This window comes from Lytechinus variegatus, chromosome 5, assembly GCF_018143015.1.
Source record: "Lytechinus variegatus isolate NC3 chromosome 5, Lvar_3.0, whole genome shotgun sequence".
Taxonomy (NCBI): domain Eukaryota; kingdom Metazoa; phylum Echinodermata; class Echinoidea; order Temnopleuroida; family Toxopneustidae; genus Lytechinus; species Lytechinus variegatus.
The window spans coordinates 5,125,423-5,137,438 of record NC_054744.1 but is presented as its reverse complement, the minus strand read 5'-3'; the positions used below and the strand labels follow the sequence as shown (position 1 = coordinate 5,137,438).

General features: G+C 37.1%; 1 protein-coding gene across 2 annotated transcripts; it reads right to left on the bottom strand.

The window, feature by feature from the left end:
* Positions 1-2,211: 2,211 nt before the first annotated feature.
* On the bottom strand, positions 2,212-11,946 carry LOC121415125 (U6 snRNA-associated Sm-like protein LSm6). 2 transcript variants are annotated; one of them, XM_041608225.1, is made up of 4 exons: positions 11,876-11,946; positions 4,443-4,631; positions 3,632-3,745; positions 2,212-2,853 (listed from the first exon to the last, which is right to left on the bottom strand). In XM_041608225.1, exons 2-4 carry the CDS (start codon positions 4,549-4,551, stop codon positions 2,822-2,824), a joined length of 255 nt encoding a protein of 84 aa, XP_041464159.1. In that variant the 5' UTR covers positions 4,552-4,631; positions 11,876-11,946; the 3' UTR covers positions 2,212-2,821. The 2 variants fall into 2 exon arrangements, with proteins under 2 accessions (XP_041464159.1, XP_041464160.1); XM_041608226.1 differs by having other exon boundaries at positions 11,845-11,927.
* Between the last annotated feature and the right edge of the window lie 70 nt (positions 11,947-12,016).

Sequence of the window (12,016 nt, the reverse complement as noted above, 5' to 3'; positions counted from 1 at the left end):
GCAATTTATACCATATAAATATTTGTAATGTGTGGTAAGCTTGAATGGTTTATTCCCTCACCCCCCCCCCCCTGAATACATGTAGCAATGCTCTTGAAACATCTAACGGGTTGTTACAAAAAACATTTCATTCCAATAAAGCATAAAGTCTCATTTGATTGGACTCTGAACTAACTCATTTTGAAATCATTACCACAACTGCCATTATTTTTAGACCGTCGTGAACCAACATGACAGAGATTCTGATATAGCCCCCGAGAAAAGGCTCACCCCAGATCGATGCCCAGTCTTACAAAGAGTTGCGACTGATCCCATCAATCACAACTATGGACCGCCAGCAACGTCAACATCTATTATGCATGTTTGTTCAAAATATTTTCTATGATGTATATTCATACATACATTGTTTGCTGGAAAATTCACTGTACGTCTCTTTGTTTAAAAGAACATTGTGTATAAGTGCATAGAGTCTTTTGACTATTATGCGCTATATAAATTTCAAATGTTATTATAAATTCCTGTAGAAATTATGACACTGATGGATTTCCATATACTTGAGATTGATTGGATCAATCGCAACTCTTTGTAAGACGGGTTGCAGGGGGTATTTAATTGAGAGTAGGGAGTAACTTAATGTCAAGCACAATATGAAGAATCTAATGCATTGATGACTACACAGAGCATTTCACTGTAAAAGCAGTGATGTACTGAATTATAAAATGAAACCAAGATTTTAAAGTCAGTGGAACAGTGGCTTTCACTGGCAATGGATTACTTGCTGGGAAAACCTGTAACAGAGACATGTTGTGGGGAAAGCAAACTCGGTGTACCAGCGAGAAAGCTTCGACCGTGCCTCACTGGCATCGGGCAACAGTGTCGGGCTAGGGAAAGTGAGATGACTTTACCATTAATTTTCCAAAGGCATTACGTAGCTTCTGCAAGTCAAAAGTTGATCCACCACGGGTCTACCATGAGAGATTTATATCCAAATACACTCCCCTTGAAAGCCCATGCCCCACTAACTTAAGTTCAACTTAAAGGGATGGTCTGGGCTGAAAATATTTATATCTTATTACATAGCGTAGAATTCACTGAGCAAAATCCTGAAAATTTCATCAAAATCGGATAACAAATAAAGTTATTAAAGTTTAAAATTTAGCAATATTTTGTGAAAACAGTCGTCATGAATATTCATTAGATGGGCTGATGATGTCACATTTCTACTTACCATGTTATGTTATTACATAAAATCATAATTTTTTTTCATACTTGTGTGAATATGTCTCCCTTATAATGAAATAAGTTTCAGCAATAAATATCTAAGGCACTGAATCAGTTGTCAATCCAATTTTTCTAGTTCTTGGAGGAAAAAAATTGAATAAACTTAATTTCATACAATAAAATACACAAGAACAAGTGGAGATGTGACATCATTAGCCCACCAAATGAATATTCATGACGACTGTTTTCACAAAATATTGCTAAACTTTAAAATTCAATAACTTTGTTATTTGTTACCCGATTTTGATGAAGTTTTCAGCATTTTGCTCATTGAATTCTACTCTATTTATTAAGCTATACATACTTTCAGCCCGGACCATCCCTTTAACCCTATCTAGGCCAGGGTATTTTGGGAGTTCATATTGCCGGGGGGGGGGGGGGGGGGCTCCCAGGCCCCCCTTAAGATCTCGGCCGCGCGATCACGCTGAAAAATGGCATGCAGGTTGCCTGGGACATAATCTACAAGATGGTATAGTAATTTATTTAATGCGAATCTCTACAAGTGATTACCGGTATGCTAATTTGCATAATTAGTATGCAAAATCATACTTTTTCCTCTAACTCCCTAAATAAAGCTCCAAATGTACTAATTTTTGGCATAGAAACTCTTTGTGGTGTTCTTAGCAAGTGTAAATGAAAAAAATTGCAATATCAAATCATTTTCTTATGTATTATATTGTTTTTGCAATTTCTCATGTATTTCTTTGTTTTTTGGACCTTTTTTCAATGAAATTTGTTGGGGACTCTTTTGTGATCATAAAAAGCATAAAACCAATACATTTAGACCCGCAAAACTAAAAATAATCATACATTTATGAATTTTGGTTGAAAACACAATTTGCATTGACTTTGTACACGAAATCACGTTTTTGAGCAATTTTCGGTCTGACATGCACTTACATAATGTTGCGTAATTTCGGAACCACATACCTGGGTGACGCAAAATTGGTCTCAGAAGTTGCGCAAGACTTGAAAGTAAAAAGTCAGCGAGCAGTGAGGTCAAAAAAATTCGTGCGGGGAAAATATCGCTCGATTCGTTGAGGGGGGGGGCCTCCGAGGCCCCCCCACCCCCCGGCCTAGATAGGGTTAAAGCCAAATGCAACTCTTTCAGTAACATCTCTATGGCCTTGTAACACAAAAGTATGCAATCGATTGCAAAATGACAGACACCAATCAAGATCACCGGAGCTTGTGTATATTGCTCAACATACCCTCTGCAGTCCAGTCAAAATTGTTCGTAGTTCGCAATTGGTTGTAAAATTTGTATCATGAGGCCCTGATCTAAAGAGGAGCATCTTTATGTCACCACAAAATATGTCTGCCGCTGCCATTGTCGCTCATTTTCATTATAACCCAGTGTTGATACTGTTCTAAGGCTCATCCTCAACAGTTCTTCAGTCCAGAAGCTTGTCAACTCTTCCATCCTGCTTCTTGCAATTCTTGAGACTTAGGGCCTTTCCAGACATACTGACCTCTCACGGCACAGTTCTAAGAGAATATTTACAATGCTAAGATAAGCGTGGAGCTCTCCATGGTGTCGTCAGAACCTCTTTTGCATGCTGATGTATAAGACTGGAAGAAATGGATGGAATACAAAATTGATTTCAAAGCACTGCATGTATTTCAGTGACTATAAGGTAACTTGCCAAAAGTCTGGGCCGTGTCTGTTGGCAGGAATCCTGTTATAATGGTTTTTCTGTGTTTTTTCATAGTGGCTATCATGCATTCCCCATTATTATGGCTATGATGAAATGTAATGAAAGGCTGCTAGTGGTAATCCTGTGGGGAAAAAAATGCTGCTCTGAATTTTTGGCAAGGTACCACGCACACAAAAAAAGTTTCAAAGTTTTTACCAACCTCGGTACATTTTTCAAGGGATCTCACTTCTAGTTTTCATCATTTAATCCCAGGGGTGGATCCAGGATTTTCCAAAGGGGGAGGGGGAGAGCACATTTTCTCAATGAAAATTTGACAAGCAAAAAATAAAATTGAAGGTCATTTCTTTCGCGGAAAATTTGACGAGCAAAGAAAAAAAATCCTCACTTTCAAAGGGGGGGGGGGGGCAACACTTTGGTAAAAACGGTATATGTACATTACAAATTTGGATCCGCCACTGATTTATTCTCATTCTCCCTGCGATCATTGGGTAAGATATATTTCTGTTTTCACTTGACTATTTAGTATGTCTTCAGAAAAAGATGTGTCGACCAGCATGCCTCTCATGACGATAAATGCTGGTGGTGCATGCGTTCTGAAACGCTAAATTATGCAAATTGAATACCATGTGAATAGAAATATTGGATAGCATTAGTCGGTTTGGGGTTAGTTTGAAGGTGTTAATAGAGCATACCATTATTTCCCCTGATGAAAGCATCACCATATTTGTTCTTGAGCTGACCGTTGACATACTCTTCTGTCTGCTCCAAGGCGATGTTCATGTATCCATCCAAGCAGGCAAGAACTCCTATCAAAAAGATGGTAGTAATGATAGTACTTAATGATGATGGTGATGCTGATGATGATGAAGAGTATGATAATGGTGACGATGATGACAATGGTGATGATGACGAAGATGATAATTATGATGATGATAATAATAGTAATAATAATAATAAAAATGAAAATAAGAAAAAAAATACTAGTAAAATGATAATAATAAATTTCATGAGATTACAAAAGGTACAGAAGGATAATATGAAGACTAAACAGTACAACAAATTTTCTGTTCTGATTATTCTGTGACATCATCTGTGAGCTGATCCATATTTGTTGTGTATCCGAAATTTAATATATTGCATTATTTACAGTTCACAATGAATTAATATGTCTTTTATAGAAGCTTGCATGTAATAGCGTGTCTTGATACAAAGACACAGGATCAACACCAATTTTTTACACCTTCAAAAATATATATATGACGATTTTTTTTTAAATGAAGAAATAGAAGCAGGAAGGTGATAAAAAAGAAGAAAAAAGGTGGGAAAAATAAACAAATTAGCAGGAGAATACAGATACAAAAGCCATAGATGCAGTTAAGGAAGAAATGGGAAAAGGGACCATAAAAAAATAAGGAATAAACACCAGATTTTTATATACTGAATAGACCTAGAAGAAAAAAAAAAGAAAATGAAAGTCCTGAGAGAAGAATGCCCTTTTCTCACCTCTGTAATCTACACCTGAATTCAGTTTGACAACAACTGGTTTGCCGATGATGAGCTTTAAGAAATCGCTAGGAGTTTGTTTCCTGGCTGTAGTAGTAGCAGTACTCATGATGCACAGAGCAAGTCGGTCACTACTTGAAACAGCTGTTCAACCAACTTTGAGGCTCACCAAATAAAAAACTCTCAGAGCTGGTGACAAAGTAGAAAAATTGACTGGAGTGAGAAAGAACAAAATAAAGCTAGAAAATATCTATGCAAGAGTAGGCTATAAGGCAAACCTATAAAGCCATTTTATATAACATTCAGACTTTCAATTCAGTTACAATTTCAACTTTGACTGACTTTTTGACTACTTTTCCTCGGTACATGATTTTCCAAACACTATCTGCAAATCAAGACAAACACCCATACATTTATGTTCATTTTTCTTCCGTGGTACAAGAGACATGCAAAATCACTTTTCAGGCCAAGGAAAGCGATTTTGCTATTTTTTTTATTGAATTTCACTTTGTAGAATTTAATATATTTATAGTCTGTATGTTTGTATCTAGCTACTCACGGGAAGAGCCCCGGTAAATAGCAAAAATTAGTTTTGGCAAACAAAATCATAAGAAATCTTGGAAATTTTCCTGTCAAGTGTCGATGCCAAAAATCTAGTAAAAGGAAACATATCAGGTTTCATATCAAGAATATTGGAAGATGGCAAGTCGTGAAAAAGACGGTGACCTGAGCCGAGGTCAATGAATTTATTTTTACTATTAAATTTTAGCACTCTCATTTGGTCTCAATATCCCTGTATACTAATAGTAATCTAATACGGGCAAATATGAAATAACTAGTCTACTTGTTGTTGTTGTTGTTTTAGCTTATACGGCGCGTGTCATTCAGTAGTGAATATTTGCGCCAGCATAATTTGCGGTAATTTTATTTATAATTTTTTTCTGTACTTAAATCAATTCAGTAAAAGTCAGGTACGGCGCTGCATTATTCGCGCAATTTTGGAGATTCACAACAGACTGTCATCACAAATCACTTAACCACTTATGATGTATTTTCTGGCCAAGCCCGGATCGGTACATTGATCAGGTTTCTCAGCTACTGCATGATGCGCATGCGTAGCCTTAGGCCCCCCCAATACCAGTCAAGGCTGTGTGATGTCTGTTGACGAAGTGATCTCCTTCAACCGAGTTTCAAAATAGCTCTATGTTAATACAAATGGTTAGGTTCGAGACAAAACAAACGTTCTGAGTCTTGTGCAGTTATCGTGCATTGGGTTAATTTTCACATCTCATAGTTTGTTCAATATATCAAATGTTTACAAATTAATAAGATCATACGGAAGACATATATGCAATGCATTCATATCTAACACATTCATATCTAACACGTATATCATTATATATATATATATCTTTTTTTTTTTTCCCAACATGGGTTTATAAGACTCAACAAACATATCAATATTCATATATGAATGGAACTAATACAACGTTCAATTGTTTCAATTAACAATATGTTTAAAATGACTCGAATATACTATGTGAATCTTTGGGTCCTTCTTACGAAGGATACCAAAGCTTTTTGATGCGAGTACTCTGCTGAATTGAGAAGTCTCTTTATATCCAATTCGCTTTCATTTATTTCAAGTAAGAGCCTTTCCCTTTCTTGTGAGTATTCTGGACATTTTGTGAGATAGTGGAGAGTTGTTTCCGGCACAGCACAGAATGAGCATAGACCTGTTTCATGGTTGTTGACAAGCCGTCTATTCTCGTTAAGATCAATATTGTTCATTCGGAGACAAAGTAAAATAGATGTGTTATATCTCTGGTTTAGAACACATTTGAAAGTTTTCGAAACTGATTTTTGAATGTCCTTCAAAGGTGATTGTGTTTCATCCCATTTTTTTTGCCATATTTGTGTGAAGTACGTTTTAAGAATGCAGTTTGATTCATGCTTACTAATTTTGTTATTTACATCAATCTGGCTGTGCCGTAAACCTTGTTTGGCTGCGATATCCACCACCTCATTGTTCCTGATATCACAATGACCTGGGATCCATTCAAAATACACTGTTATTCCTTTATTATACAATTGTGTATACATTAACAAAATTTCATTCACAAAGTTAGTTTCTTTTTTAGTTTTGATTGCCTCTAGTGCGCTGAGTGAATCACAAAATACGACCGCTCCTGTATAAAGGCCAGGTAATTGGTTCAACCAATTTAATGCTAGTATAATCGCTGCAAGCTCTGATCTATAAGACGATGTATTATCTTGGAGTCTCATTGAATGTATATATTTGTAATAGGGTACGTGAAATGCTGCCGCTGCTTTTCCTGTTTCAGGAGACTTCGAACCATCAGTGAAGATTTGTAAGAAGTTATACCACTTCCTGTGTATTAATTCAAGACTTGTTTGTTTCTGGAATGTTAAATTGTCACTTTTCGATATATAATCGGATATCTCCGTGGATATTATTGGTGACCGGTAATGCCAATAAGGTATAAAAGTATACGAGTACATATATTCAATTTCATATTGGAGAGGCTGGGGTAATTTCGATATTCTTTCCCCGAACGGCTTCCTCGTGTTCTTGTCAGAGTAAAACTGAAACTGCCAACAGTCTTGAAGATCTTGTTTCAATGGATGATTTAGTATACTATCTATGCGTTTCTTGAGTCTTACGCTCAGCATTTCACGTCGTATATCTAGGGGCATTTCTCCAAGTTCTACTTGAAGAGTTCGAAGGGAAGTGCCCCTTTTTGCTCCCGCGCATATGGCGAGTGCCTGATATTGGCAGGAGTTAAGAATATTTTTAACATTTGTGGTTGCAGAGTCATAAGCCTCACATGAATAATCCATGAGTGACCGAATAATTGCCCGGTATACGTGGAGTAATTCTCCAACATTACCACAGAAATTGGCATAAGATAAGCATTTCAAAATGTTAATTCTCTTTTTACATCTTTGAACTACTTCATGTATGTGGGGTCTCCATGTTAGCCTAGAGTCGAAAATAGTACCAAGATATTTGTACTCCTTCCTTGGCGTTAGGAGGTTGTCCCCCAAATATATCTCGAGACATGGATCATATCGAGGGGAATGAGAAAAAAGTACGGGGACCGTCTTTTCACAAGAAATTATCATTCCCCAAGAGAGAAACCAATCATAAAGTATATTTAGATATTCCTGGATTTCTTTGGTACCCTCTCTTATATCATTGGCAGATTTCCATATTACACAATCATCGGCATAAAGGAGATTGTGGATGGTTGGTGAAATTGGAATATCGTGCACCATAATATTAAATAATTCAGGACTTAGGCTACTGCCTTGAGGAATTCCATTATTGGTTTCCATAATGTCAGAAAGATGATCCCCTACTCGAACTTGAATAGTGCGATGTGTCAATAGATTTTTTAAGAAAAGTAGAATGTTTCCTGCTTACAACCTAATTTACTTAATTTGACTAGGAGTCCCTTTGTCCATAGGGAGTCAAATGCTTTCTTTATGTCTATAAAGATTGCTAATGTTTTAACACCAGTTTTCAAATTCTTTTGAATTTCATTCTCAAGATGAACAATGTTATCAATTGTTCCTCGACCTTTGCGGAATCCATTCTGTATAGGAGATAGTAAAACGTGTTTTTCAAGGTACATTTGAAGTCGTTTTTTTACCATACTTTCCATAATTTTGATGAAACAAGACGTGAGTGCAATGGGTCGATAAGAATCTGTTTTGGATGGGTTTTTGTCATGCTTTAACATGGGAATAAGTATGGAGTGCTTGCATGGCACTGGTATTGTACCGGTTTCCCAGATCCTATTTATAACATATAACATCATATGTTTAAGGGACTCCGGCAGGTGCTCGTACACTTGATAACCTATTCCATCTTCTCCTGGAGTTGAGGGTTTCTTACCTTGTAGGATACTTTCTAACTCTATCATCTGAAATTGTTCGTTAATTGCTAGAGGCATGTTACCTGTGTTCTCGAAAGGAAGATTTTCAAACTGCCTATTGATCTCTTTATCCGAACTGTCAGCATTGGTAGTTTCTCCAACTTGTACAAAAGATCGAGCAAAAGCGTTGGCTTTGTCTGTATCACTGAGAAGCTTTTCTCCATTCTCTAAGAACAATACAGGCATGTTACGCCTTGTTGGATTAGGGACACCTTTCAATCTTTTAACAAAACGCCAAATTTGACCAAGTGGAGTGAAGCGACTCAATTTAGAGCAGTATAACTGCCAATACTGACGTTTGGCAAGTCGAATTTCTTTTTGAGCTTCAGCTTTCTTTTGCTTATAACTAATCAGGTTCTCAATTGATAGACATTTTCTTAATTTATTTTTCGCTTTATTCCTTTCTTTGATTTTTAAGGAACATTTCTTTGTCCACCATGGGACTGGATTGCGATGCGCCCTTTTCTTAATGGGTGCCGATTCATTTAGAGACATTGCTAAAATGTCCATAAATCTTTTATAAAGAATATTAACATCAATAGTATTATTCATATAATATTGTTTATAGTTTTTCTCACATATATTACTAAAATTATTCCAGTTCATGCCTTTCAGGGACCATTTGTATTTAGTCTCTCTGTCTTCGTCTTGTTTCGAGATCTGTTTACCGGTATATATTTCCGTTATAACTGGGAAGTGATCACTTCCAAATTTATTAGGAAGGGTGTACCAATGACAGTTCATAGCTAAGGAAGTGGAGATGATAGATAGATCTAAACATGAGGTTTTTCCTGTTACAGGATTCAATCTTGTACCTGAACCATCATTAAGAACCATCAAATCATGATGCATAAGGAAGTCTTCTATCTGGAGCCCATTATTATCTGTTGTATCGCTTCCCCAAAGTGTATTGTGGGAGTTAAAGTCCCCTAATAATAACAATTTCGTAGTGTCCTTAACATGGCGCAATAAAGTATTTAGAATGTTTTCGTCTATTCTCTTACAAGGATTATAATAATTGACAACGGATAAAGTAAAATTATGCATATATAAATTTATCAATTGCATTTCTATATCTGCATGTATTGTAGGATAATCGTAGTGAACAGAGTCGTGAACATATAATGCACATCCACCACCTCGCTGCTTATCTCTATTTCTAGTGAAGCAGCTATAATTCGGGATGTGGAGTATATGTTCCTCTGAAAACCACGTTTCTTGAATGCAGATGAGGTGGAAAGGTGTATTCTTATTACATTCTAAATACTTTATTAACTCATCACCGTGTCCAATCATACTTTGTGCATTCCATTGTAGGACTAAAAGTGCAGTCATGAATGAATTAATTAGCTCGCTCTTGATGAATTGGTAGCCACAAGTTTTTCAACAGAAGACTCAATGAGAGTTACAACTTCGGCTTCTGAGTGTTCTTTGAAGAAAATCATAAACAATTTTACAAAGAAAGTAATTAGATCTTCATTGGATGCTGACATCAAGAAATTCTCTTTTGCCAGGGGGGTTGGCATATATCTATTAGTTTCAACCTGTTTCACTTTATTTTCTACTAGGGTTGGGCCAGGGAGATCCACTTGTGCGGATTCATGAATTGAAGTTGAATCATGAATTTCAGCCTCGATTGTTATCTCATTCGGTCGACTTTCCTTGCTTCCAATGTCTTTTTGAGCATTTTTGGAGTTAGGCTTGACAGCCTGTGCATAGGAGGGCGCGCTATCATTATTAGCAAGATTTTTGTCATTTTGCATCCCATTGTATTTTTTGAGCGCCTGTGCATAGTTCATTTTATTGACAACCTTAATCTTTAAGATTTCTTTTGCCTTAATTGCTTCTTCACATCCTCTAAAGGCGGCTGAGTGGTTACCTCCACAATTAACGCAGTTTCGCTCTTCCTTGCGATTGCATTCCTCAAATGGATGTTCACCTCCACACCGGACGCATCTAAGTTTTTGGCGACAATTAGCTATTGTATGTCCAAATCGTTGACATTGGAAGCAACGGATAAGTCGGGGGATGTATTGTTTTACTTCTTTTTTCTGGTAGCACAAGGCAATCTCTTTTGGTAGAGTTTTCACCTTTTCGAAGGAAATGATTAAGCTGCGAGTAGGGTAATTTGTTTCTTTGTTGTTTGCACCATTAGGCCTATTATTTCCCTTTCTCATAATTCTCTTTACACTTACTACATGTTGTGATTTCAACTCAGCGAGTAATTCTTCCTCTGACATTTCCGTGGGGATGTCAGAAATAACACCTTTTAGCGTGATTGTTCTATCAATGGCTTTAACCGGTATGTTACCAATATCCTCAATGTCATGTAGTAACTTATACTGTCTAGTATTTACACACTTGATAAGAATGCCTGACCTAAAGAAGTTCATGTTAGCAGGTGCTGATCCAGAACAATTATGGATTGCATTCGCAACTGTCCGCATATTAACATTTCTCAGTGACCTTTCTTTGGCAATGGGCATAATTAATACCGTCATATTATTATGGTTGGAGGAGGCAGTTGGAGTTTGAAAAACTGATTGGTCATTTCCATCCGAGGACGAGTCTCCTCGACATGGTGATAAATTCTCTATGTTCTGGCTACTGCCTTCTCTAACTTTTCTCTTTTTTCTTCTTACTGTTTTGTTATTAACGACAGACCAATTATCTCCCCCACTATTTTGACCAATGTGATCGGAATCCATCATCAATGACGACGTGTCGGTCATAATGACCACGCGCCGAAATTTGGCGGGAAAATCAAATTTGTGTTAGTTGTGCATGAAAGTTGCAAGACCCAGAAAGTTTGCTTACCGAGACCTTTGACAAATCCAAATAGTATTCCAATGTATGTATCTATCAGACAGGCACGTATGTCCAGTTAATAAATCCAGAAAATCCTAAATAAATCCGAGATATAGATTGAAAAATCAAGAGAAGCCCGCAGCCATGACCTGCCTCCTCCGCCGCTGGGACGTATGTAGACTTACTAGTCTACTGTCTAGACTCTAGGCTATATTATTCCCGGCCCGGCCCGCAGTGGTAAGTGAAAATTGTCCCCATCCTATACGGCCTAAGGCTAAGCCTAAACATGCAATCTCAATTTATCAAGACATTATTTGTCATTGTTTATGAGGATATCCTTGTTTTCTGGGACAATCACAATCTTTTGAGACTTTGCCAAAGTCCTTGCATTGCAGGACCAAAACCATGACCACGCACCACCGTTTATCGGTCTACATACACCAATAGCTATAGCTGGGACCGAAGACGAAGTAAAAAATGGCTTAGTTACTAAGTCTGATTCGTCACCTTGTCATTGCAAACATAACGATACCTTAAATTAATCATTCTAAAAAAGAGGAAACGCAAGTACCGTCAACACAATGGGGGTCTTTTACTACCACACGACATATATACAGAAAAATAAACCTTACTTATGGCAAAAAATAATGCTTATATATTCACCCTTCTGGAACTGGAAATGAGCAGATACTGAGATCATGGAGATAGAGGTAGCTGTGCAGATCCGAGCATGCTGCATGCAGCGCCGAAAAATTCTGAACTAATTAATTAGCCGCAGTACAATTGTTGGCACTGGCAGGGTCA